The sequence below is a fragment of the Salmo salar genome, chromosome 03, assembly GCF_965601325.2.
Source record: "Salmo salar chromosome 03, fSalSal1, whole genome shotgun sequence".
Lineage (NCBI taxonomy): Eukaryota > Metazoa > Chordata > Actinopteri > Salmoniformes > Salmonidae > Salmo > Salmo salar.
In genome coordinates, this window is record NC_138293.1 from 88,156,784 (window position 1) to 88,184,693 (window position 27,910).

The 27,910-nt window shown below is 41.4% G+C and overlaps 2 protein-coding genes across 6 annotated transcripts in view; one reads left to right on the forward strand and one right to left on the reverse strand.

Annotated features, from left to right (window-relative positions):
- Positions 1-5,795, forward strand: part of LOC106601875 (ubiquitin carboxyl-terminal hydrolase 22) — an 82,378-nt gene extending 76,583 nt beyond the window's left edge. For 3 of the 5 annotated variants that reach the window (XM_045715669.2, XM_045715667.2, XM_045715668.2), the window contains 2 exons: positions 656-805; positions 3,508-5,795. In XM_045715669.2, the coding sequence (XP_045571625.1) occupies positions 656-805; positions 3,508-3,550 (193 nt within the window). In that variant the 3' untranslated portion in view covers positions 3,551-5,795. Of the gene's footprint in view, positions 1-23; positions 806-3,507 lie in introns of those variants that run through there. The other 2 variants (XR_014391712.1, XR_014391713.1) reach the window with 2 other exon arrangements.
- A 1,833-nt stretch (positions 5,796-7,628) lies between these two features.
- LOC106601899 (somatostatin receptor type 2) lies at positions 7,629-27,315 on the reverse strand. Its single transcript, XM_045715670.2, has 3 exons — positions 26,501-27,315; positions 18,413-19,184; positions 7,629-15,705 (listed from the first exon to the last, which is right to left on the reverse strand). The coding sequence occupies exons 2-3, from the start codon at positions 19,121-19,123 to the stop codon at positions 15,295-15,297; spliced, it is 1,122 nt and encodes a 373-aa protein (XP_045571626.1). The 5' UTR covers positions 19,124-19,184; positions 26,501-27,315; the 3' UTR covers positions 7,629-15,294.
- Positions 27,316-27,910: the final 595 nt, after the last annotated feature.

The window sequence follows — 27,910 nt, forward strand, 5'->3', positions numbered from 1 at the left end:
GTCTGTGTGTTGTGGTGGAGCAGGTATTCTCTGTTTAACTGTCTGTGTGTTGTGGTGGAGCAGGTATTCTCTGTTTAACTGTGTGTGTTGTGGTGGAACAGGTATTCTCTGTTTAACTGTGTGTGTTGTGGTGGAGCAGGTATTCTATGTTTAACTGTCTGTGTGTTGTGGTGGAACAGGTATTCTCTGTTTAACTGTCTGTGTGTTGTGGTGGAACAGGTATTCTCTGTTTAACTGTGTGTGTGTTGTGGTGGAGCAGGTATTCTCTGTTTAACTGTCTGTGTGTTGTGGTAGAACAGGTATTCTCTGTTTAACTGTCTGTGTGTTGTGGTGGAGCAGGTATTCTCTGTTTAACTGTGTGTGTGTTGTGGTGGAACAGGTATTCTCTGTTTAACTGTGTGTGTGTTGTGGTGGAGCAGGTATTCTCTGTTTAACTGTGTGTGTTGTGGTGGAACAGGTATTCTCTGTTTAACTGTGTGTGTGTTGTGGTGGAGCAGGTATTCTCTGTTTAACTGTGTGTGTGTTGTGGTGGAACAGGTATTCTCTGTTTAACTGTGTGTGTGTTGTGGTGGAGCAGGTATTCTCTGTTTAACTGTGTGTGTGTTGTGGTGGAGCAGGTATTCTCTGTTTAACTGTGTGTGTTGTGGTGGAGCAGGTATTCTCTGTTTGCGGTGGTGAACCACCAGGGCACCCTGGAGAGTGGTCACTACACCAGCTTCATCCGCCAACACAAGGACCAGTGGTTCAAGTGTGACGACGCCATCATCACAAAGGCCAGCATCAAGGACGTGTTGGACAGTGAAGGGTGGGTCGTCAGACACCAGACTCCACGGTCATTTTCTTTAGAAAACAGACTGAAAGAAAAGACTGGAGCAGGGAGGGACTACTAATAGAAAAACACTACTATTCGGTTTCTGTTGTAAAATATTTTGACTGTTCAGTGGGGTACACTGTAGCAAAACGTTTTTCAGAGGAAAACAAAAGGTTGTGTTATTGAACAAGTTCAGGTAGTACCTCCAGGTTTCAATCAATTTCCAAACGTTTTCTCCCCACTGAACATAACCCTGAGAATCCATTTCAGTCAAGTTACTCTCAGTTGATTTGGATGTGGAATTTCTGTGGGATTGCGGTTCAATACCCGCGTTCATGTTCAGAACTACCTGTACAACTACTGCTACTACCTGAACGTGTCCAATATGAACACAGATTTCCATTTCTTGTTGTTGCAAAATGTTTTGTGTGCTCTACTGAACACAATGTTAGATTGCCTTCAATTTAGATTTAATTGACCCCAACTCTAGAGGTCGATTCCATCCATACACATTCTTATAGTGTTAACAACACTGAACAACCCCACACAAACTGACCACATTTAAGTGAACTATTTTCCTGTACTATTACTACTAATCACATTTAAGTCTAATAGTGCTTTCCCTCGTCTGCTACTAATACTAATACTACTAATACTGTTACTAATACTACTACTGCTAATGCTACTAATACTGTTACTAATACTACTGATACTACTGCTACTAATACTACTGCTGCTGCTACTGCTGCTACTTCTACAGCTACTACTATTACTGCTACTGCTGCTACTACTACTTACTACTGCTACGAATACTACTGCTACTAATACTATTGCTACTACTGCTATTAATACTGCTCCTGCTACTAATACTACTGCAACTAGTACTACTACTGCTGCTGCTAGTACTACTACTTACTACTACTACTGCTGCTACTACTACAGCTGCTACTACTACTACAGCTACTACTACTACAAATCACATTTAATCTAACTATTTCCCTTTACTACTACTACTGCTAATAATAATTCTACTACTGCTGCTGCTACTACTACTACTAATCACATTTAAGTCTAATAGCACTTTCCCAGTACTACTACTACTACTAATAATCACATTTAATCTAACTATTTCCCTTTACTACTGCTAATACTACTCCTGCTACTAATAATACTACTACTGCTACTGCTTCTACTACTATTACTATTACTACTACTACTACTACTACTACTACTACTAATCACATTTAAGTCTAATAGTTATTTCCCTGTAGTACTACTACTACTGCTACTACTACTAATCACATTTAATCAAACTATTTCCCTGTACTAATAATACTGCTACTATTACTGCTACTACTACTAATCACATTTAAGTCTAATAACTATTTCCCTGTACTACTACTGCTACTACTGCTAATCACATTTAAGTCTAATAGTTATTTCCCTGTACTGCTACTAATCACATTTAATCTAACTATTTCCCTGTACTACTAATACTGCTACTATTACTGCTACTACTATTAATCACATTTAAGTCTAATAGCACTTTCCCTGTAGTACTACTACTAATCACATTTAATCTAACTATTTCCCTGCACTACTACTACTGCTACTACTACTAATCACATTTAAGTCTAATAACTATTTCCCTGTACTACTGCTACTACTGCTACTACTGCTACTACTACTAATCATATTTAAGTCTAATAGTTATTTCCCTGTACTGCTACTGCTACTACTACTACTACTACTAATCACATTTAATCTATTTCCCTGCACTGCTTCTACTACTACTACTACTACTACTACTACTACTACTACTACTACTACTACTAATCACATTTAAGTCTAATAGCTATTTCCCTGTACTACTACTTCTACTACTAATCACATTTAATTTAACTATTTCCCTGTACTACTAATTCTGCTGCTACTACTACTACTACTACTACTACTACTAATCACATGTAAGTCTAATAGCACTTTCTCTGTAGTACTACTACTACTACTGCTACTAATCATATTTAATCTAACTATTTCCCTGCACTACTACTACTACTACTACTACTACTACTAATCACATGTAAGTCTAATAGCACTTTCTCTGTAGTACTACTACTACTACTGCTACTAATCACATTTAAACGAACTATTTCCCTGCACTACTACTACTACTACTACTACTACTACTACTACTACTACTACTAATCACATTTAAGTCTAATAGCTATTTCCCTGTACTACTACTACTACTACTACTACTACTACTACTACTACTACTACTACTACTGCTGCTACTAATCACATTTAATCTAACTATTTCCCTGTACTACTGCTACTACTATTAATCACATTTAAGTCTAATAGCACTTTCTCTGTAGTACTACTACTACTACTGCTACTAATCATATTTAATCTAACTATTTCCCTGCACTACTACTACTACTACTACTACTACTACTACTACTACTACTGCTACTAATCACATGTAATCTAACTATTTCCCTGTACTACTAATACTGCTACTATTACTGCTACTACTATTAATCACATTTAAGTCTAATAGCACTTTCTCTGTAGTACTACTACTGCTACTAATCACATTTAATCTAACTATGTCCCTGCACTACTACTACTACTACTACTACTACTACTAATCACATGTAAGTCTAATAGCTATGTTCCTTTCCCCTCAGGTATCTCCTGTTCTATCACAAGCAGTTCCTGGAGTATGAGTAGCCTTACCTTGGAGACCGCTGACTCTGCGGAGAACCAACCAACCCAACACTCAAAGAGATGAGAGGAACCAACCAATGACTGTGGAACAGAGGACGATAAAACACGAACACACAAACCTACCTGAAACTCTGACTATACCAGTTACTACTACCCCCCCGACAGGGGTGAGAGTCTAACATAAACAATCACTAATAAATAGTGAAAAATCATGCAAAACTTGTTCAAAAACAGCACTGAGCTCCCGGCATCTACTTGACACAGCTGAATGGAGAAAGAGAATGAGGAAAAGTAGAGTGGTGTGGGTGGGAAGGAACCCTCCCTCTCTCTCCCTCACTGCGCCCCTTTTCTGACGTTGGGGCGGAGCCTTGGCGAGAGTGATTGACAGTTCTGTGGAGAGGAAGTAGGAGGAAAGAGGGCACAGTCGGGCTCAAACCCTTAAACTACAGTATTCAATTGTGACTTCTTGTTTCTTTCCTCATGGTGCTCTCGTTTCCACCAACCAAGCATTTACCATACAGTCGCGATGGGAGGAGACTGTCCACGTCTTTATATGCATACACAACTGAATGCAAAAGCGATATACACTACAACAACAAAACAAAAGTATGGTATTATTTAAATTAAAATAGCAAACAAGGTCAGGTTATGATTGTTATTTAGTTCTGGAATATGCTATATGATCCCTCTAGTACATCTATTTTCTTAAAGAGGAAAAGTGAGAGAACTGAGAGCTCGAGACGCCATCCTTGCTAGTTTCCTGGTAAGCGTAGCCAAACACGAAAAATGGACTTGGAGCAAACTGAACGTACCCATGTTCAAACTATTTTTTTGTTTATTATTTTCTTGTTTAATTTTGGTTGAGGGCAAGGGAATATCTATTTTTTTATTTAGTGACTCGTTCATTGAAATTCTTTGTGTACCGTTTCTTTCCAGTGTCCACGTTAATCTCATCGTTCTGTTTTGTTGCGGTGCAGTAATGTCCCTTCCCTGCTGTCATGGTAACTTCAGAAGACGTTATATCGATGTAGTATTCTTTATCGTGGAAAGTGTTGTTGGGTATATAATGATGGTGGTGATTTTAAATTGGCTCACTTTTGGCTGTTGACATTTTTGAGAAAAGCTATAGGTTTCTTGTGGCATTATGAAGTAGAGGCAATGTATTCTCTGTAGCTTGGTCCCAGATCTGTTTGTGCTGTCTTGCTAAAACTCTTATAGGAGCTGGCAAGCCATCACAAACAGATCTGGGACCAGGCTAGGCACAGTATGTTTAGAGGATTAGAGGCCATGGCTATCAGACTGCTGTGGGTCTTTTTAGAATGCAGCCACTCAAACTGAAGGCCTCTGCAGCACAGTAGGGTGCATACCTGGGGCAAATCGCTTGCTATTCCCCATATACTGCAGAGACAAATGTAGTTCTCTAGGGAATAGTGGGCCATTTCAAACACAGACCTAGAGTCCGTCAACTAAAGCGATGTGCTAACATAAGCCTACTGCAACACAGCTGTGCAGGTCGAGGGCAAAACTGAAATGGCTCGCTATTCCCTATATAGTGCACTACTTTTGAATTCTGTCCAATAGTTGTGCACTACATAGGGAATAGAGTGCCATTTTGGACGCATGTCAGTCTGTCTTAATGTCGCCTTGGGCAATAATATCTCGACGCCTACACCTCTTCTGTTACAAGACTCCATTGACTATGATATTTGTACTGTGTTGGGGGGGATAAATGACGATGATGAAAGATTGGCGCTGTCTGTTTGCTGCACCTGATCCAGTTTTGAATCCAGCCGTGTTCTCTTATTATCCACAACAACAACCACACGTGGCTTGTTCAGACTAAGGTCATGTTCATTAGGCACCAAATAGAAAACTCACAAACTGGGAGGGACTGCTTGGGCTTGTCCCATGAGAAAAGCTCATTTAAGTTTTCCGTGGCAAAACGTTTTAAAACGTTATCCATTGCGTGCCCTGATGTGAACGACCCAATGTGGCTTGTGGTACGTTGTCTCTGCAGTGCAGTAACACAGTTCTCTATCCTATCAGTATGCTGTCTGAATTCTGATTCTAAAAAGAAAGAACACAAATGTGTTATTAGGTATTTTATGTTTGAATATCACTGTGTATGTAAAGATTTAAAAAATAAATGTGGGGAAAAATGTATACCACATTGATACCGCAACACTTTTGGTCTGGTTCAGCTGCTCGGGAAACCAACAATACAAATAAATAAAACGTCTATCCTCTGGTCTGGTACAGATGGTCCATTATTGAACCCTGAGCCAGAACAGATGGTAGAAGAACAGAGAAATCACACGTTTAAGTGGTCGCACCACCAAGGCTTCCGATGCATCATAGCGGTCTGAGAGAAGAGTGCCACCCAGAGGTCATTCAGGAACGCGTAAGGAGGTGAGAGGAGAGACATTGTCCGTTTCAGTGATTAAACTCAGAACTCGTGGTCCTTTTTTCTCTTTAATTAGAACATACTCTGTCTCCATTGCCTGATTTCTTCCTTCTTTTTAAATCTATTCCATCTTTTCTCTAGTGTAGTGTGCAGTTTCATGGTGTAGAATGACAACGTTTGGATAGAAATGCATTTAGTAGAAATGAATGTCCGATAGAATAGGAAATGGTGTCAGAATGAATAGCTATCTTTAAAGCTGTGTTTCACGTCACTGAACACATCCCTGTAGGTAAACCACGAACACAGAGACAGAAGATGGAGAACTGCCTGCCACAGATGTGGATACTAGTTTCCCTGAAGCCCTCTACATTATAGTTTGGGGCGACAGGGAGCCTAGTGGGTAGAGATCCTCCGTGAGCAGAGCTGTGTACGTCATCCATTTCGTATGTTAAGGTATGTGTTTAAGATCCCGTTCAAGCTCTTTTAATGCCTGATGCTTACTAGCTTGTTTCTCTTGCTGTGTCATTCTGTTTCCCTGAAGCCCTCCATAGTAGATTAAGTGACTTGTTCCAATAGATCCTAGTGGAGTCAATAACCTCATGGTAGTGTTAGGAAATGTCAGTTTAGATGGCATATTATGCCTATTCTCTGGTCCTGCAGCCTAAGAATTGAGCACTCCCACATTTTGAGTGGTGTTTCCACTGTTTGGGTGGTGATTGGCTGAGGCTGTATGTGGTCTCAGGTATAGTACAACATGAGTACAATAGTTCTAAATTAATAAATGGGACACCATTCACCCTTCCCGGAAATCCGCTTAATGTATGTTTATAGACTGCATACTGCAAGAGCAGAGATTAGACTGCACTTCTACTGCAGGAGCTAGCTATACTGTCAGTGCTACTGGGGCAACTTTAATTTGGAGGAAGGCTGTGGCTAACCTACAATCTTTGGTTCAGGACTTCAGGATGCCATGTGGTGATGAGAGAGATGGTTGCTTGCTGTGCTCCTACATGGATACTGGATGGACTGGTGTGGGACTAAAGTCACTTGATGGTTTACTTTTGTGTACATTGTCCATTGACTTGTTTTTTTAGTTCAAGACAAGTGTGTGCAAGAAACTGCCCCTAGACTTTCCAGTAGTAACTGGTTCCCTATCATTATTAGCTAGATGATGGAAGACAGTAGGAGTACAGGCCTTGGTAAGGTATGGAATTATCTGGTTATGTCTGCTGAGGGGAGGACGGGCTCGTGGTAATGACTGGAGCGGAATCAGTGGAGTGGTATCAAACACATGGTTTCCAGCTGTCTGATGCCATTCTATTTGCTCCGTTCTGACCGTTATTATGAGCCGTTCTCCCCTCAGCAGCCTCCACTGTCGATTCAGAAATCACGAGGCTCGAGTAGGAAAAGACACCATGGAGAATCTAGTCACTGTTTCATTTAGTAGCGTATTTTCACCACAGAGGGGCAGTGTTTCACTGAGTGCTCCTGGGCTCTGATAGGGATGCGATGTGATTAAATGTATTCTTTTATTGGATTTTGGGATTATTAATCAATACTCGAATCTCTTACACTTATTAAAGTCAGGACTTTAGGCTTACTGTGTACATCATTATGATTGACAATGTGGTAAGGAGATCAACTCTCGAGCCTTTCATGAAGAAGCACACGCATATATGCAACTTTCAAAATTTATGGGCAAACAAAGGAACAATATTTCTAAGGAACAGCAATAATATTAACAATGCTTAATATATATTTTGTACAAAAACAAGACATAATGGCAAAATGGAATCAGAGAGAGAAAATGCTCCTGAGCAATACTAATTCCTTGTACAGAGGCAAACAAATGAAACCATTCAGCAACAGACTCTAGTTGAGAAGAGTGGAGTGGGTAGAAGTTGTTCCTAACCACTGATACAGGGTCAGATCTTGTCTCCCTTGGTGGTAATGCTTGGTGATACGTTGTCCTATTAGGAAGCTGTCCTAGTATGGACGGGAGCGTGTCCTAGTATGGACGGGAGCGTGTCCTAGTATGGACGGGAGCGTGTCCTAGTATGGACGGGAGCGTGTCCTAGTATGGACGGGAGCGTGTCCTAGTATGGTCACCGTAAGATAATCAACTATCATCCATAGCAGCCGGCAACTTCCATCTACTGAGAATAATAGTAATGGACACAGATGGTGAATGGAGGCTATAGAGTTGCCCTTTATATCACAATAACCATTTTGGCTAGCTATTTGCAACAGTTCTACAACAGCCTGAAACTTTGTATAGCTAATAACATATCAATTTACATCAACACTTGTAGGATGTGTAAGGTCTACAGACAATGTAGCCAAGCCAGAGTGCCATGGTTGGATGAAAATCTGCTGCTATCCTAACAAATGACCCACTGCAGGTTGTAAACGAACAACAGCATGTAATAATGTAATATCAAATGAAGTCTAATAAGCACGAGAAATGTAAAAAAAGAAATAAAAGCCATGTACAGATTTTTAATTCGTCAAAAAAGCTCTGAAAAAGTTTTTCACTAAGCAAAGATACAGCGGCCAGTCATAATGGAGGTTGAAGCCAGATTACGAAGCCTGTGTTCTCCTTCACACGTAACAGTGTTGGGAACCACTGCTCTGTCAATTACAAATAAAATGTGATGGTATTCAAAATGTAAGGACAATCCAATACATTAGTTTATATCATTGGAGGCTGCTGAGGCGAGAACGGCTCATAATCATGGCTGGAACGGAACAAAACGAATGGTATCAATGGCACCTGGAGACCATGTGTTTGTATTTAATACCATTCCACTAATTCCGCTCCAGTCATTACCACGAGCCAGTTCTCCCCAATTAAGGTGCCACCAACTTCCGGTGGTTTATATAACAGTTATTTCTACCTGTTGATGTAGCTGCCAACTTCTCTGACTGTGTTTGTCATGTACGGCATGGCAAGACAACATTGAGTGTCAGAGGGGTTTGGCAGAAATGCATGCATATCTGGACAAGGCTATTGATGCTGTGTTTACACAGTCACCCCAATTGTGATCTTTTTTTCACTAATTGGTCTTTTGATGTGAGAAGATCTGATGTGATTGGTCAAAAGACCAATTAGTGGGAAAAAATATCCTAATTGTGTGACTGTGTAAATACAACCAAAGAAATCCTTTAAAATGAATTGTTCTAATTACTAATTCAATTGTGCAGATGTCATCAACGAGCTGTGTTGGCCCACAGGACTGCTGCTGACTGGATGTTTTTGTTTGTCGCTCCATTCTCGATAAACCCTAGACACTGTCCGGTGTGAAAAGCCCAGGAGGGCGAATGTTTTGGAGATACCAGATTTGGCACATCTGGCACCGACAATCATACCACGCTCAAAGATGCTTAGGTGACTCGTTTTGCCTGTTCTAACATTCAATCAAACAGTAACTGAATACCTCTGTGCCTGGCTTTCGGTTTTATATAGCAAGCCCCGGCCATGTGAACATGGAGGTGTACCTAATAAACGGACCAGTGTGTGTGTATGTACAGTATGTATGTAATATATAATCAAAAGAACCTACCAGAAGTTGTCAGTGAAATGTCTTTGAGTTGGATGTATTTGCAACAGTCATCATGTGTCTTCAGGACAGATAAGAGAGGGATGAATCACTCATACTGTACGCTTCTCTTGTTCAGGAGACAGAATGGAGGATGGGATGCTGAGGCCTAGGGGTGGGAGGCTTGTTTTGTCACACACACACACAGAAACATGTATAGCCACAAAACACACACACACATAGCATTCCCACGAAACACACACACACACTCATGCATGGCAGACGAACACAGACACACACATGTATGGCCACTAAACACACACAGGAGTGTGGCGCCAGAGCCTGAACAGGGGACAAACTAAGGCAAATTGGGCAGCATGTCTATGACTAACTTTAGGTCAGGTGAAGCTTTATCTAAGAGGAGAAGGCTATGTACTGACTGTTCTAGCTAGATCTACAGTATAGTACACACTACCGTATAGGCATAGATCCACAGGTTATGCCTGTGAGATTTAGGGAGTAGGGGAAGGGAGTGATGATGACGGGGAATAGAATGAACACTGCTGCACCCCTTCAGGGTTACAATGTTTTCTAGCCCTTCTCAAATTCACATTGCTCAGACTGGAGGCCTCAGCGTGACCTCTGACCTCCCAAAGCGAGGGCACACTGGGAACAGAGGTCAATTCAATGTCTATTCCACGTTGAAATGACGTGTAACAATGTTGATTGAACCAGTGTGTGCCCAGTGGTAATGCTCCATATGCCAGCGTGCCAGAGCTGACCTCACAGACAGAGTGTAGGATAGGTTGGTGATTGTCCTGCCCTAGGCCTGGATGGGTGGCCTGGGATGAGTAGACTTGACCTCTCAGAAATAGTATGGGGTAGGTGGGTGATTGTCCTTCCCTAGGCCTGGGTAGCCTGTGATGAGCTCAGCATCTCAAACACGACATGACTCGGCAAGCCTGAAGACCAGCTATAAAATGTGGGTCAGATGCAAGTCAAACAGCTGCCAAACTAAGGGTAACTATTTCAAATAATGAATCCACGATACGGTAGAGATTTATCCGTGTTTGTAACATGACCTGCAGTGTTTTTGAAGACTGCCATTTTGAATTGTAACTGATCAGACTGTGGATTTGTTCTTTGGGCTTTGAAGAAATGTTGCTTGACGGAGAAACAGATTAGCGCTGCTTAATTTACAGCAATGAAGACTACAGTATTCAATACCTGCTGAAGCAAAAACTGTTCTTTCTTGGACATTATTCTGTAACAGCAACATAATAGCAACAATTTATGAATGACGTGAAACATGACAAGGGATGGTTTCAAACAGGACTGGACAATAGTGATTGAAAAATGCATTGTCTTTGCTATCTAAACTATCAAACAGTTCTATTCAGCTTGGACGAAAAATGAATAAAATTATTCTCAACCACGACATGACAATGTTAACTTGAAAATTACAGTACACATTGGAGTCTATACAGTGTAGCAGCAGTTTGGTTAGTGATTAGCCTTGGTCAATGCCAAGCTAATACCGTCATAACAAAATGTCAGCATTCATCTCTATAGTAGGACTCTGCACCCTTTCTGATCATGTGACCTGACCAAGAAACACTGGGCTATAATAATAATAATCTGACCAAGAAACACTGGGCTATAATAATAATAATCTGACCAAGAAACACTGGGCTATAATAATAATAATCTGACCAAGAAACACTGGGCTATAATAATAATAATCTGACCAAGAAACACTGGGCTATAATAATAATAATAATCTGACCAAGAAACACTGGGCTATAATAATAATAATCTGACCAAGAAACACTGGGCTATAATAATAATAATCTGACCAAGAAACACTGGGCTATAATAATAATAATCTGACCAAGAAACACTGGGCTATAATAATAATAATCTGACCAAGAAACACTGGGCTATAATAATAATAATCTGACCAAGAAACACTGGGCTATAATAATAATAATAATCTGACCAAGAAACACTGGGCTATAATAATAATAACCTGACCAAGAAACACTGGGCTATAATAATCTGACCGAGAAACACTCTGTGCTAGAATAATAATAATCTGACCAAGAAACACTGGGCTATAATAATAATAATAATCTGACCGAGAAACACTCTGTGCTAGAATAATAATAATCTGACCAAGAAACACTGGGCTATAATAATCTGACCGAGAAACACTCTGGGCTATAATAATAATAATCTGACCAAGAAACACTGGGCTATAATAATAATAATAATCTGACCAAGAAACACTGGGCTATAATAATAATAATAATCTGACCAAGAAACACTGGGCTATAATAATAATAATAACCTGACCGAGAAACACTGGGCTATAATAATAATAACCTGACCAAGAAACACTGGGCTATAATAATAATAATAACCTGACCGAGAAACACTGGGCTATAATAATAATAACCTGACCAAGAAACACTGGGCTATAATAATAATAATAACCTGACCGAGAAACACTGGGCTATAATAACCCGACCAAGAATCACTGGGCTATAATAATAATAATAATCTGACTGAGAAACACTGGGCTATAATAATAATAATAACCCAACCAAGAAACACTGGGCTATAATAATAATAATAATCTGACCAAGAAACGCTGGGCTATAATAATCTGACCAAGAAACACTGGGCTATAATAATAATAATAATCTGACTGAGAAACACTGGGCTATAATAATCTGACCAAGAAACACTGGGCTATAATAATAATAATAATCTGACCGAGAAACACTCTGGGCTAGAATAATAATTTGGGCCCTGAGTTTTTCCTGGTGAGGTCACCTGGTACCCATATTCTACACTTCTACTAATCATGGCCTTGGACTGAATGCTGTATCAAATAAAACACTGTGTACAGTACACACACACACACACACACACACACACACACACACACACACAGAGAGAGAGAAACTGTTCAATTACATAGTAAAGGTGCATTCATAGTTGTCAGGGACTTCATACAGTCATCATTAGGTCATGTGATTCCAACTTTGTAACTCTGTTCAGCTGCATGCTGTAGGTCCATGACTCACTGATGAATATTTGTCCACAGCAAATATGTGTCTTTCTGAGGTTAAAAAAAAGCACTAAGGTCAACCATAATGTTAAACCGACTTTACGGAGTCCATATTTGGACAGTGTAAGTCTCAGCAGGACTTGTGCCAGCAAATTAACCATGTGGGATATCATGTGTTTTTTATGTCATTTCAAAGTAGTCCCAGCATCTCTACTGTTCCTCCTCTCTCTGTAGTAAGTCATATCCAAACTACACCTTGGTGTAGTGATCCAGAGGTGATGTGGCCTGCTGCTCACTGTTGTGTTAAAACCTGTTGGGGCTAGGGGGCAGTATTTTCACGGCTGGATAAAAAAACGTACCCGATTTAATCTGGTTACTAATCCTACCCAGTAACTAGAATATGCATATACTTATTATATATGGATAGAAAACACCCTAAAGTTTCTAAAACTGTTTGAATGGTGTCTGTGAGTATAACAGAACTCATTTGGCAGGCAAAACCCTGAGACATTTTCTGACAGGAAGTGGATACCTGATGTGTTGAATTACCTTTAAGCCTATGCCATTGAAACACACAGGGGCTGATTAATGTTTTGGCACTTCCTATTGCTTCCACTAGATGTCACCAGCCTTTACAAAGTGTTTTGAATCTTCTACTATGAGATCTGACCGAACAAGAGCCTTGGAACGGTGATGGCCGATTAGACTCTGGCGCGCGAGGTCATGTTGGGTACCCTCGTTCCAAAACGTTTTAAAAGAGAATGCATTCGTCCACCTTGAATATTATTCATGTTCTGGTTAAAAAATGCCCTAATGATTTATGCTATACAACGTTTGACATGTTTGAACGAACGTAAATATATATTTTCCCCTCGTTCATGACGAGAAGTCCGGCTGGCTTAGATCATGTGCTAACAACACGGATCTTTTTGGATATAAATGATGAGCTTTTTTGAACAAAACTACATTCGTTATGGACCTGGGATTCCGGGAAGTGACATCTGATGAAGAGAATCAAAGGTAATGGATTATTTACATAGTATTTTCGATTTTAGATCTCTCCAACATGGCCGTTTGTCTGTATAGCAAAGCATATTTTTCTGGGCGCAGTGCTCAGATTATTGCAAAGTGTGATTTCCCAGTAAGGTTATTTTTAAATCTGTTGATTGCGTTCAAGAGATGTAAATCTATAATTCTTTAAATGACAATATAATATTTTACCAATGTTTTCTAATTTTAATTATTTAATTTGTGGTGCTGACTTGACTGCCGGTTATTGGAGGGAAACGATTTCCTCAACATCAATGCCATAGTAAAACGCTGTTTTTGGATATAAATATGAACTTGATAGAACTAAAAATGCATGCATTGTCTAACATAATGTCCTAGGAGTGTCATCTGATGGAGATTGTAAAAGGTTAGTGCATCATTTTAGCTGGTTTTATGGTTTTGGTGACCCTGTCTTTGAATTGACAAAACATTACACACAGCTATTGTCAATGTACTCTCCTAACATAATCTAACTTTATGCTTTCGCCGTAAAACCTTTTTGAAATCGGACAACGTGGTTAGATTAAGGAGATGTACACAAAGGGTGTAAGATAGTTGTATGTTTGAAAAATTTGAATTTTGACATTTATTTGGTTTCAAATTTGCCGCTCTTGAAATGCACCTGCTGTTGATAGGGTGCACCACGGGTGGCACGCTAGCGTCCCACATAGCCCCAAATACAGTATCTAAGAATAGAGGCATGTTACTAATTCCACATTCTGCAGAGCCCACCATTTTGGACACACAATCTTTGTAAACAGACAATATGCACACAGTGAGTCTGCTATACTTCCTGGCATACTTCCTACATCCTAGTCTGGTATTTATTTCGGCTACAGGACAATGTGACAAAGACAGATTGAGGTGGAGGTTCACCCTGCTAGTGTAAACATATGTGCAAGGAATCCTTGTTCTCCATGGTTAAGTCTCATCTGCTGTCAATCAGTAACCGTAGGTAACCGTCTGGGACTTATCAGGACACAACATGGCAAAATGCTCTGCAGCGGATAACACATGTTTCTTATTAGAGAAGTTCAGGTAGCACTTCCTGGTTTCAGTCCCTTTTCTTCCATTTGGGGCCTAATGAACACAACCCTGTTCTGGTCCTCACATGATCCTGTCACTGTCCACCAGCATCAATACACTCAGTAAACGTCTTCAGCTTTACACCCAAACACCAGAGAGCAAAGTCACAACTACAGTTAGTATTCTCTCCTTTATGAATATATCACAATGTACGGGTTTTACGACCAGGAAAACCCACTGTCATATCATTGTATGTCTTTTGAGAAAGTAAAGAGAGAGTTGGTAAACAGAGATAGGAGACATAAAGAACGTGATAACAGCCGTTGAGGAGCAGACACCATGAGGGCTTAGTTCCTCTGGCATTTTTTCACCTCATCCACAGGGGGAAGAAAATGCTTACAAAATATCACACCATGAGATCAACTACAATCACTCCCCCTATGTGAGCTGTTCATAGGGCATGGTAACAGGTCAGGATGACCGTTTCCACCTGCAAAACAAGTGTGTGTTTGTTTCTGTGCGTGTGTGTGTGCGTGCGTGCGTGCGTTTTGTTAGTTTATTTGTGTGTGATGAGCTTGTGAGGGAGTGTTGATGTGAAATGAAAGATGTCTGTATAGATCACACATAAGGGATGCGTTAGAATAAACAAGCATCAAATGCTGGTCTGCAGGTCTCCATTGAGCAGTGTGCTTTGAGTCTCCGTGGGGTCATTCATCATGCGCGACTTGTCCTGCTTGCTGTCGCTGCGCTCAATCACATCCAGCCCACCCACCTTCTTCCGACACAGAACATTCTGGAAGCTCTTCTTGAAGTTCTCCGACAGGAACGCGTAAAGTATGGGGTTGGCACATGAGTTGGCGTAACCCAGGACCACCACGAAGGCAAAGGTGCTCCTCAGGAACGGCGTGGTGGAGATGGTTCCTGTCACCGACGTCACATTGAAGACATAGAAGGGCAGCCAGCAGAAGACGAACACGGCAACCACGATGGACACCATGCGGGTCACCTTCCTCTCCGAGCGCTTCCTCTTAGTGGACCCAACACGGATCCCTGACGACTTCACCTAAAAAATGATAGATTTTATTTCTATTGCACTCTTTAAAAAAAACATAAATATTAGGAGACCCGACACAGATCCCTGAGAACTTCACTTTAATAGTAGTAATAATTATAGATTTGATCTGTATAGCCCACTTTAAAATATAGGTAAATATAGCTACATCTCAAGGCACTTCACCGCACAGACAAAATCAAAAGAAGAAAACGATAGATTAAAGTAGACATACTGTGCTACCATTACAACATACGATAGGTCACAACATTTTAGTCAGGTTCAAATGAAAAGGATAGAAAGACGGCAGTAGTCATGGAGTTGTCAGTCTCAGCAGGTGACACTGAGGATGTCCTAATATGGACACCGTAGTGGTGGTAGAACGATGTAAAACAAGTACGACCTTAATGATGATGGTGAGTTAACACAGGCAGGTGACCATGAGACTGACCTTGATGATGATGATGAGAAGGTAACACAGGCAGGTGACCATGAGACTGACCTTGATGATGATGATGAGAGGGTAACACAGGCAGGTGACCATGAGACTGACCTTGATGATGATGATGAGAGGGTAACACAGGCAGGTGACCATGAGACTGACCTTGATGATGATGATGGTGAGTTAACACAGGCAGGTGACCATGAGACTGACCTTGATGATGAGAAGGTAACACAGGCAGGTGACCATGAGACTGACCTTGATGATGATGGTGAGTTAACACAGGCAGGTGACCATGAGACTGACCTTGATGATGATGATGAGTTAACACAGGCAGGTGACCATGAGACTGACCTTGATGATGATGATGGTGAGTTAACACAGGCAGGTGACCATGAGACTGACCTTGATGATGAGAAGGTAACACAGGCAGGTGACCATGAGACTGACCTTGATGATGATGAGAGGGTAACACAGGCAGGTGACCATGAGACTGACCTTGATGATGATGATGAGAGGGTAACACAGGCAGGTGACCATGAGACTGACCTTGATGATGATGATGAGAGGGTAACACAGGCAGGTGACCATGAGACTGACCTTAATGATGATGGTGAGTTAACACAGGCAGGTGACCATGAGACTGACCTTAATGATGATGGTGAGTTAACACAGGCAGGTGACCATGAGACTGACCTTAATGATGATGGTGAGTTAACACAGGCAGGTGACCATGAGACTGACCTTGATGATGATGGTGAGTTAACACAGGCAGGTGACCATGAGACTGACCTTGATGATGATGGTGAGTTAACACAGGCAGGTGACCATGAGACTGACCTTGATGATGATGATGATGAGAAGGTAACACAGGCAGGTGACCATGAGACTGACCTTGATGATGATGATGAGAGGGTAACACAGGCAGGTGACCATGAGACTGACCTTGATGATGATGATGAGAGGGTAACACAGGCAGGTGACCATGAGACTGACCTTGATGATGATGATGAGAGGGTAACACAGGCAGGTGACCATGAGACTGACCTTGATGATGATGATGAGAGGGTAACACAGGCAGGTGACCATGAGACTGACCTTGATGATGATGATGATGAGAGGGTAACACAGGCAGGTGACCATGAGACTGACCTTGATGATGATGATGAGAAGGTAACACAGGCAGGTGACCATGAGACTGACCTTGATGATGATGAGAGGGTAACACAGGCAGGTGACCATGAGACTGACCTTGATGATGATGATGAGAGGGTAACACAGGCAGGTGACCATGAGACTGACCTTGATGATGATGATGAGAAGGTAACACAGGCAGGTGACCATGAGACTGACCTTGATGATGATGATGATGATGATGAGAGGGTAACACAGGCAGGTGACCTTGATGATGATGAGAGGGTAACACAGGCAGGTGACCTTGATGATGATGATGATGAGAGGGTAACACAGGCAGGTGACCATGAGACTGACCTTGATGATGATGATGAGAGGGTAACACAGGCAGGTGACCATGAGACTGACCTTGATGATGATGATGGTGAGTTAACACAGGCAGGTGACCATGAGACTGACCTTGATGATGATGATGATGAGAAGGTAACACAGGCAGGTGACCATGAGACTGACCTTGATGATGATGATGAGAAGGTAACACAGGCAGGTGACCATGAGACTGACCTTGATGATGATGATGAGAGGGTAACACAGGCAGGTGACCATGAGACTGACCTTGATGATGATGATGATGATGATGATGATGATGAGAGGGTAACACAGGCAGGTGACCATGAGACTGACCTTGATGATGATGATGGTGAGTTAACACAGGCAGGTGACCATGAGACTGACCTTGATGATGATGGTGAGTTAACACAGGCAGGTGACCATGAGACTGACCTTGATGATGATGATGATGGTGAGTTAACACAGGCAGGTGACCATGAGACTGACCTTGATGATGATGATGGTGAGTTAACACAGGCAGGTGACCATGAGACTGACCTTGATGATGATGGTGAGTTAACACAGGCAGGTGACCATGAGACTGACCTTGATGATGATGATGATGATGAGAGGGTAACACAGGCAGGTGACCATGAGACTGACCTTGATGATGATGGTGAGTTAACACAGGCAGGTGACCATGAGACTGACCTTGATGATGATGATGAGAGGGTAACACAGGCAGGTGACCATGAGACTGACCTTGATGATGATGATGAGAGGGTAACACAGGCAGGTGACCATGAGACTGACCTTGATGATGATGAGAAGGTAACACAGGCAGATGACCATGAGCGGGAGGAAGAAACCCAGGACGAAGGTGTAGAACATGAAGGCGGTGTAGTAGGCCTCCTCAGGCTCCGGCCACACGATGGTACAGAAGCAACTGTTGTGCTTGGTGATTAAACCGCTGTAGATTATGATAGGCAGGTTGACCAGGAGTGACACCCCCCACACCGCCAGGTTGATGGTCTTGGCCATACGTGGCTTGCGCCACTTGGTGGACCGGATGGGGTGCACCACGGCCAGGTAGCGGTCGATGCTCATGACCATAAGGCAGAAGATGGAGGTGAACTGGTTGAGTGAGTCCACGGTCATGACCACCCGGCACAGCACCGCACCGAACGGCCAGTGGACCAGCGCCAGCTGAATGGCGATGAACGGTAACCCCAACATGAACAGAACATCTGCGACTGCCAAATTCATGATGTAAATATTCGTGACCGTCTTCATCTTGGCGTAACGCAGAATGACGTAGATCACAAGGGCGTTGCCACAGAGTCCGATACCACACACCAGGAAGTAGAGGAAGGTGATGACCATGGTGCTGGTCTGGTTGAACGTGTTGTCGCCCGTATAGGTACCATTGGGTTCCGTTGACTCGTTGCCCAGAATAAAGCTGTCGTACATCAGGGGTTCTTCGGTTAGGTTGGGGAGGGAGGAGGGGAACACCCAGGAGTCCATGGTGGCTCTGGTTCCTCAATGTCTCTCAGATATCCAAGGAACTCTGACTATGACATCCCACCTGCATGGATGGAAGAAAATAACAGAATCAATGTGGTGCCTCTCGCTCTCTCTCTGTCTCTGTCTCTCAGTGTCTCTCTCTAGGGAACAAACCTTTTTGAAAAGCCTCCCAAAATATAACAGCACACAGTTACGAAATGTAAATGTACATTTACTCTCTGTTCCCCTCCCCCCTCAGATTTTCATTACAAACAATCTTACATTCTTTTGTCCCTAATGAACCTCAAAGATCATTGCAGTTCTTGTTTTTCTAAGTTGAGGTAACTTGGGGTAAATTGTTTCAGATTTCCAAGTCCCTCTGTTTAGCACCCTTTTTGTCCAAGCTGGCCTTAAACACGTTTGATAATATTAGTTTATTATATTAGCAGTAACTAGTGGTGGGAAAAGTACCCAATTGTCATACTTGAGTAAAAGTAAAGATACTTTAATAGAAAATGACTCAAGTAAAAGTGAAAGTCACCCAGTAAAATATTACTTAAGTAAAAGCTTAAAAGTATTTGGTTATAAATATACTTACGGATGAAGAGCAAATGTAATTGCTCAAATATACTTAAAAGTATAAGTTACTTCAAATTCCTTATATTATTAAACAGGCATAATTGTATTTTTTTCTGGATAACCAGGGTCACATTACAACACAGACATAATTTACAAACAAAGCATGTGTGTTTAGTGAGTCTGTCAGATCAGGGGCAGTAGGGATGACCAGGGATGTTCTCTTGATAAGTGTGTGAATTTTTCTGTCCTGCTAAGCATTCAAAATGTAATGAGTACTTTTGGGTTTCATGGAGTAAAAAGTACACTATTTTCTTTAGGAATGTAGTTAAGTAAATAGTCAAGTACAGATACCAAAAGAACTACGTTAGTAGTACTTTAAAGTAGTTTTTCTTGAGTACTTTACACCACTGACTATAACAATATGAAGACCATTATGACTGTCTACAAATGCTTAAGTGTAGACTGTAGCATAACTAAAAGTGGTTGCCTTTCCAGACAATGCAGGTAATTCTGCCCCCCTCAGCTCCGAGGATGGCACATGCTGTTGACTTAATTGATTAGGATTTTAATGAGTGTGCCACGCTTGTGCTGTTGCAATAAAACTATGCTCATCACAGACTACTGTAATAATAACCTGGCTCAAACCAGGAAGAGATGGGATGGCTTTTGAAATCACACAGGCAGACCTGGTTTAAATACTATTTGAAATGATTTCAAATACTTTACCTGGGCTTGATTGAGCTTGCCTGGTGTAATGGAACCAATGAAATAGTCCCAGAACTGTAAACCCCACCCCTCTGGCACTTCAGACAGACTCAATCAAACACTCAAAGAACACATACTATTTGAACCCAGGTCTGGCACACAGGGCAGCTTGCTCTCCCCTACCTCCAATGCATTGGGTATATATTTACTAATGTGCTTATGTAACTTGGTAACCACTGTGTAACCTGTGTTGCAATCACACTCCAGACCATTGGTTCCTGGGGCCTCATTTGTAAGCCCTGCATACATAAATAATCGTTGACAGTATGGTTAGGCTACAATATTGATGTGCAATAGGAGTGCGACATCATTACCTATTTAATCTCAGAGCCTATTCCAAAGCTGGACATGCATTATAAACCCAATACTCTGTTGATAAACTAAATATTGAACAACAATTTGTCATTTGCATGCAGTGGCCAAATGGCAATAGTTCCACATTATACAGGAAATAAAGGACGTTGTCTCTATAAAAGGTGAATGGAGGGTGTCTTCCAGGCAGAGTTTTAATGCTCGTTCAGGCGCACACAGTTTTATGACACGTCTGATATATAACGGGAAACATGCAATGTATGGCTTGCGCCACGTTTATAAATCTCAATATTATTGTAAGTGCACAGACTTTTCAGAAATGGCATATGCAGAAATTGAGTGTGAAATGTACATAACATTATAAATGAGGACCCTGGTCCTGGAGGTGTCTCTTGAGAGAGAGACTTGGTTGGCTGGTTCAGCTGCAGCCTCTGTCTACAGTCAGCCTGTGGTAATCAGTACTGGGTAATCCCCATGATCTTCGAAAATCGATGGGGATAGACCTATATCCTGTCCACGAATGCATAGGCATCATGCTCCATTAAAGCCCATTAACCGAGGGCACATGTTCCCTGATTTGGATCCCATTTGTGATAAAATATACAGTGCCTTCAGAAAGTATTCAAACCCTTTGACTTTTAGGGTTATTTTTGTTGTGTTACATTTTGTTGTGTTACAGCCCGAATATAAAATTGATTACATATTTTTTTTTTTTTTACAAATGAAAGCTCAAATGGCTTTAGTCAATAAATATTCAACCCGTTTGTTATGGCCTAAATAAGTTCAGGAGTAAATATTTGTTTAACAAGTCACATAATATGTTGCATGGACTCACTGTGTGTGCAATAACAGTGTTTAACATGATTTTTTAAATGACTTCCTCATCTCTGTACGCCACACATACAGTTATCTGTAATGTCCCTCAGTCGGGCAGTGAATTTATAACAGATTCAACCAGAAAGCCAGGGGAAGTTTTCCAATGCCTCACAAAGAAGGGCACCTATTGGTAGATGGGTGAAAGAAAACAAAAGCAGGCATTGAATATCCGTTTGAGCATGGTGACGTTATTAATTACACTTTGGAGGGTGTATCTATACACCCAGTCATTACAAAGATACAGGTGTCCATCCTAACTCAGTTGCCAGATAGGAAGAAAACCACTCAGGGATTTGTAATTGCTTCCAAAGGTGATTCTAACATGTATTGACTCAGGGGGTTGAATACCTACAGTGGATTTAAAAAGTCTACACACCCCTGTTAAAATGCCAGGTTTGTGTGATGTAAAAGAATGAGACAAAGATAAATCATGTCAGAACTTTTTCCACCTTTAATGTGACCTATAACGTGAACAATTCAATTGAAAAACAAACTGAAATCTTTGAAATCTTTGTTTCACAGAGAATGAGTTGAAATATATTGAATTGGGCCATCACTGCCCACACAAAAGCATTAGTGAGGGACATGAGTCATGACATCTCTGTAGGAGGGCCCAGCTGTTCATGCACTCAGTCATTGGTTTCACAGCATGTTGGATACTTCTTTTACTATTCAGCCTTAAAGGCCCTTCTCAAATGTAATTACACAGCAAATTAAAAGCTGCAACAGTAGGGCCCTGGTGTGTGTATGGAGAGCTCCCCTGGGAATTCTCTCTCCTTTAAATACAAAATGGCACAGCTTCAGTTCTGCCTTTTATCACAAGTCTGAGTACAGGTTTCCAGCTAGTTTATGTTGTCATGTCCACTAGACTAGCACACTGCAACACACACACACACACACACACACACACACACACACACACACGCACATAGACACACACATACAGACATGTATGTATACACACACACACACACGCACACACACACAGGGAAGTAATTCAGTCAACTCCCCAGTCACAGCCCCTTTCTGAGAACTGCTTGTCCTTCACTTGATACTAGACATTATTCTTCCCTCAGTAAATAACAACCCAAAGGTTACTCCTCTCCCCTGTTATAGAAAACGTGTATTTATTAGGGGGTTTGAACGAATGCAAATGAGTATGTAAATGATTCCCGCCTAGTAGTTGAAAGAAAGGAAGGACTGCAGCACCACAATCAGAGTCAAATTAGTGTGCAGTTCGGTGTCAGCACACAGTGGGAGGGATGCCCCCTGCCAACCTGAGATAATATCAACATCATAACATGTTTCATTATGCCAATTTGTCATTGCACCTCCTGCACAGTGATAGCTGCCTCAGAGTTGTCTGAGATATGGGTATTGTTGTGCTAAATAAGCAACACCAGATATGAGGGAGGAGGGAGGGGTATGTGAGATGTTGAAAACAAAACAGTAAAACAGATGATGACATTGCCTGGGCCACGTGTCCATGTATTCGTCCCAAATAGAACCCTATTCCCTCCCTTTGTGCTGCACTACTTTGACCAGGGCCCATAGTGTCCACTGCCCATAGGGTGTCCACTGCCCATAGGGTGGCATTTGGGGCGCAGACCGTGGGCTACATTCTATCAGGTCCACGCTAGCTGACACCCACATAGCGGTTGTTTGGCAGTGTCAGAGGTGGAACTGCATTAGAGCTGTCAAATCCACAAGCGGCTCCCGGCATTATACCTGAAGCATTATACCTGAAGCATTATACCTGAGGCATTATACCTAAAGCATTATACCTAAAGCATTACACCTGAAGCATTATACCTAAAGCATTATACCTGAAGCATTATACCTGAAGCATTATACCTAAAGCATTATACCTGAAGCATTATACCTGAAGCATTATACCTAAAGCATTATACCTAAAGCATTACACCTGAAGCATTATACCTAAAGCATTATACCTGAAGCATTATACCTAAAGCATTATACCTGAGGCATTATACCTAAAGCATTATACCTAAAGCATTACACCTGAAGCATTATACCTGAAGCATTATACCTGAAGCATTATACCTAAAGCATTATACCTAAAGCATTATACCTAAAGCATTATACCTGAAGCATTATACCTGAAGCATTATACCTGAAGCATTATACCTGAAGCATTATACCTGAAGCATTATACCTAAAGCGACAGTCGCATTAGGAGAAATCCAGCCTTGTAAGAACACCTCGATTAGGCTGATAGAAATCCTCATTATGTTGTTTAATGAAAAGCTAGCTCGTCACCTACCGTGCCAGAGACAGAGTAGCATAACAACTGAAGCGGTTGCTATCAATGCACCAAATTCACAACATTGCTATACACTGAAGCATTTCGCTACACTCGCAATAACATCTGCTAGACATGTGTATATGACAAATAAACATTTGATTTGATTTGTACAAAACATTAGGAACACCTGCTCTTTCCATGACATAGACTGACCAGGTGATGCCAGGTAAAAGCTATGATCCCTTATTGATGTCACTTGTTAAATCCACTTCAATCAGCGTAGATAAAGGGGAGGGGACAGGTTATTAAGGAAGGATTTTTAAGCCTGTGTCAAGAACTGCAATACTGCTCATTTTTTCACACTCAACTGACACAACTGTGCAAAGCATTGGAGTCAACATGGGCCAGCATCCCTGTGGACTGCTTTCAACACCTTGAAGAGTCCATGCCCCACCGAATTGAGGCTGTTCTGAGGGCAAAGGGGCGTGCAACTCAATATTAGCACGGTGTTCCTAATGTTTTGTACACTCAGTGTAATTCCCTAATCATATCCTGCATCACGAATGGGACCCTATTAACTACATAGTGCACTACTTTTGACCATAGGGTGCCATTTCAGATGCATGGTGCAACATGTTTGCTCCATGCTTAGATGTACAATTTGGACTTGTTGAACTGAAGTTGGTGGGTTGACGTTGGCTACTGAACTATGAATAGATGCACTGTACAGTATGTATTGAATGCAACATTGAGCAATTCGTCAACAAGTAGTTCAGTCTCAGTAGTCTGGATCTAAGCCTAGTGGTAGAATTGACATATATAATTAAATAGAATCAAATTAAATAGAATAGAATGAAATAGAATAGAATATAGAGAAGAATAGACTAGAAGACCTCCTGTGGGTTGTTTAGGAACTGCCAGATTACTTCCCTCTGTCTTTTCAGGCACTGCCTCAATATAATAGACAACATGTGGGCTGATTGGCACCTGATAGAAAAAGAGGCTGAAATACAGGATGCAAATACAGCTGTCTGTGTCTGTCCTGAGCTCATTGGCGTGGAAAACTGTGAGGGGCCCAGTTGAAACAATGTTGATAGTTCGCTAGTGGACTGGACCCATAAATTAGAGTCCGCCCCCAAAGTTTGACCCTTGTTGCATTCAGGGGAGCTCATGTCTCATTCAAGGGGGCAGAGCCCCCCCCCCGGCCCCCTGTAATTCACACACTGCCAACGACTGTAAAAATGGGACCTGATACGTCTCTGCTTGGCACTCAGCATTAAGGAGATAAGGAGGTATGAGATTTCGGGTAAGGCCCTGCCATAGACTAGCATCCTGTCCAGGGGGTTACTCAAGCTGCCTCACGCTACAGAAACAGGAGATAGGCTCTTGCTCCAAGACGTTCTGGGCCAGCTCGCATAAACCAAGGCTGTCTTAATGCTTTACAGTGTATTGATTTAGAATATAATAGACCACCGGTGGGCTGATCCTGCACCTGATAGATTGAAATCTTGTTCCGACACATTACTCCTGTATCTCTTCAGGCTCAATGCTTTATATTGCTTTGGTTTAGAATATAATATAATAGATCTCTGTTCAGGCACCTGATAGATTGTCTGCCAGTTTACACCCCTTTCTCTTCACTGGCTGGGTCAATGCTTTACAGTGCTTTACATTAGAATAGACCACATGAGTGCTGTTCAGGCACTACCTGACAGACACCTTGTTCTGCCAGTTTACTCTGCTCTGTCTTTTGAAGCACTGGATCCTTACATGTTGTTATTATTATTATTATTATTAATTTAACTAGTCAAGTCAGTTAAGAACAAATTATTATTTACAATGACAGCCTAGGAACAGTGGGTTAACTGCCTTGTTCAGGGGCAGAACGACAGATTTGTACCTTGTCAGCTCAGGGGATATGATCTAGCAACCTTTCAGTTACTGGCCCAAACCTCTAACCACTAGGCTACCTGCCGCCCCGTATGTCGTATTCTAACTCAACGTACTGTAGAACACTGGCACAATGCACCTGATATCTTGCCATCTTGTTCTGCCAGTTTACTCCCTCTGTCTTTTCAGGCACACAGTGACTCTGTCACAAACCTTTAGCGCAGTGATTTAAAGGGCTGTGTGGGTAATCTGGAATAGACGATAAGGAGCTACTCATCTGTTTGTTCTTGCAGCAACAGACCCTGTTGAGCCGATGATCAGAACATTCAAATCCACGTTTCAGATGTGATCACAGAGAGTGGTCAGGGATTGGAACCATCAAAACTTAAATATGCGCAACATGAAAGAGTTAATCCAATGATAGTCATCTGATAAAATAGTGTCATAAATCACTCAGTCTATGAATGTGACAATATATTTGAAAAAAGTAAAGCGATAGTATGATTTTAAGCTTAAATATTTAATCAATAGTTCAATAACATCAACACACATGATTCCCATTGTGTTTCATTACCATGATGACTGAATACGAATTATAGACTAGATCATTTTTTCATACACCTAAATTGACAGAAAATGTCAGTTGGAAAATTTTAAGAGACGATATAACATGGCATTTTGATAATGACACATTTCTATATTTTCCTTACCTTTTAAAATCGATTAAATATAATCCAATGTAAAACTTTATTCCGTTTATCTGAGTTCAATGGGTCTTCATTTCCCACCATGAAACCTTCTCAAACACCTCTCCAATACGTTCAGTCGAAACGAGGTTTGACAGCTCTCTGCCATTTGAATTCACCTTTCAAAATAACCAACCTTTGATCATTTGCGATCATGCTGAAATAAGTTGTAAAAAAGATCGAGATCATTGAAAATTTGTCTACGCAAGAAAATAAATAAATGTATGTGGCACGACTGTGCGTCTGGCTACATGGTAAGGTGCGCACAGAGAATGCCTTGAGTGGAAAGGGCCGGAATGAGAGGAGATGCGGAGCGCGCGCAGCTTGTATTAGCTACTCACAGCTTGTAATGACAGACACCGGGTAGAGACCTCGTACAGGGCTGTTGCTGCTGCTTGCTACTGTTCTCCAGCCCAGCACACAGATGGAGTTACTGGTCCGTTATTTCTCCGTTTCCTTCCATTTAAAAAATAAAAGCATGCAGTAACCTCGTTGTCACCAGGCTATAACGTTAGGACTGAGCCAGCACACTACGAAAAGATCAAGGTGGTCAGTGTGCTGAAGCCTTGTTTACCTCCGGTCTTCATTTGAGTTGTGAGACTAAAAATAATTATTGGAAATGTCATGATTTATTGATTATAGGCCAAGAGATCATCAAGTAAATCTATTAACCAAATGTATTGAAAATGATAGTCGTTATGTTAGCATAATTATTAGAGCTAAATTATGCCAGATACCTCTTGTATTTTTGCTGTGCAGCCCATATCAAACATACTGTTCATTCGACCCGGATTGTGAAAGTAGCCAACCAGTAGCCAACCAGTGAGGTAGAGGAGGGGACATGAGACACCATACCAGCGTCACACATAGCTTTGTGGACGAGAACCAAGTTATTCACACAGTTGCGTTTACCCTTCTGATCATCGACAGCTTCCAAACGCAAAGAAAGACAAAACAACATGCAGCAGACAGACAACTGTTATCTTTGGCATAAAAAGAACGGTAAACACTGTTCTGCCTGCCTTCATGCTGACCTGCAGCACTCCCAGGAGCATAGATTATTGTGCAGACCTGGGTTCAAATACTATTCGAAATCATTTAAAATACACTAGGGCCTGATAAAGCTTGCCTGACACAATGGAACCAATAGAAAGTCCCCCAACACTCTTGGCAGGCCCCCAAAAAAAAGCTAAGTGTTAAAAATATTTGTAATAGTATTTGAACCCTGGTATGAAACTGTGTGGAACAATAATTATTGTGTAACAGATTAAACTACCATTTCCTTTCCTCTAATATTTTTTTGACCAGGGGAAGAGTCAAGTGGGTCCTAAATAGCACCCTATTCACATAGCCGCAGGAAGTAGGGTTGCTGCG

Bases quoted from the DNA above. Each gene is read 5' to 3' on its own strand.
- LOC106601899 (XM_045715670.2), bottom strand. From the start codon at position 19,123: ATGGACTCCTGGGTGTTCCCCTCCTCCCTCCCCAACCTAACCGAAGAA. The intron at 15,706-18,412 runs GTCAGTCTCATG...ATCATTTTTTAG, and splicing joins ACCTTCTCATCATCATCAAG to GTGAAGTCGTCAGGGATCCG.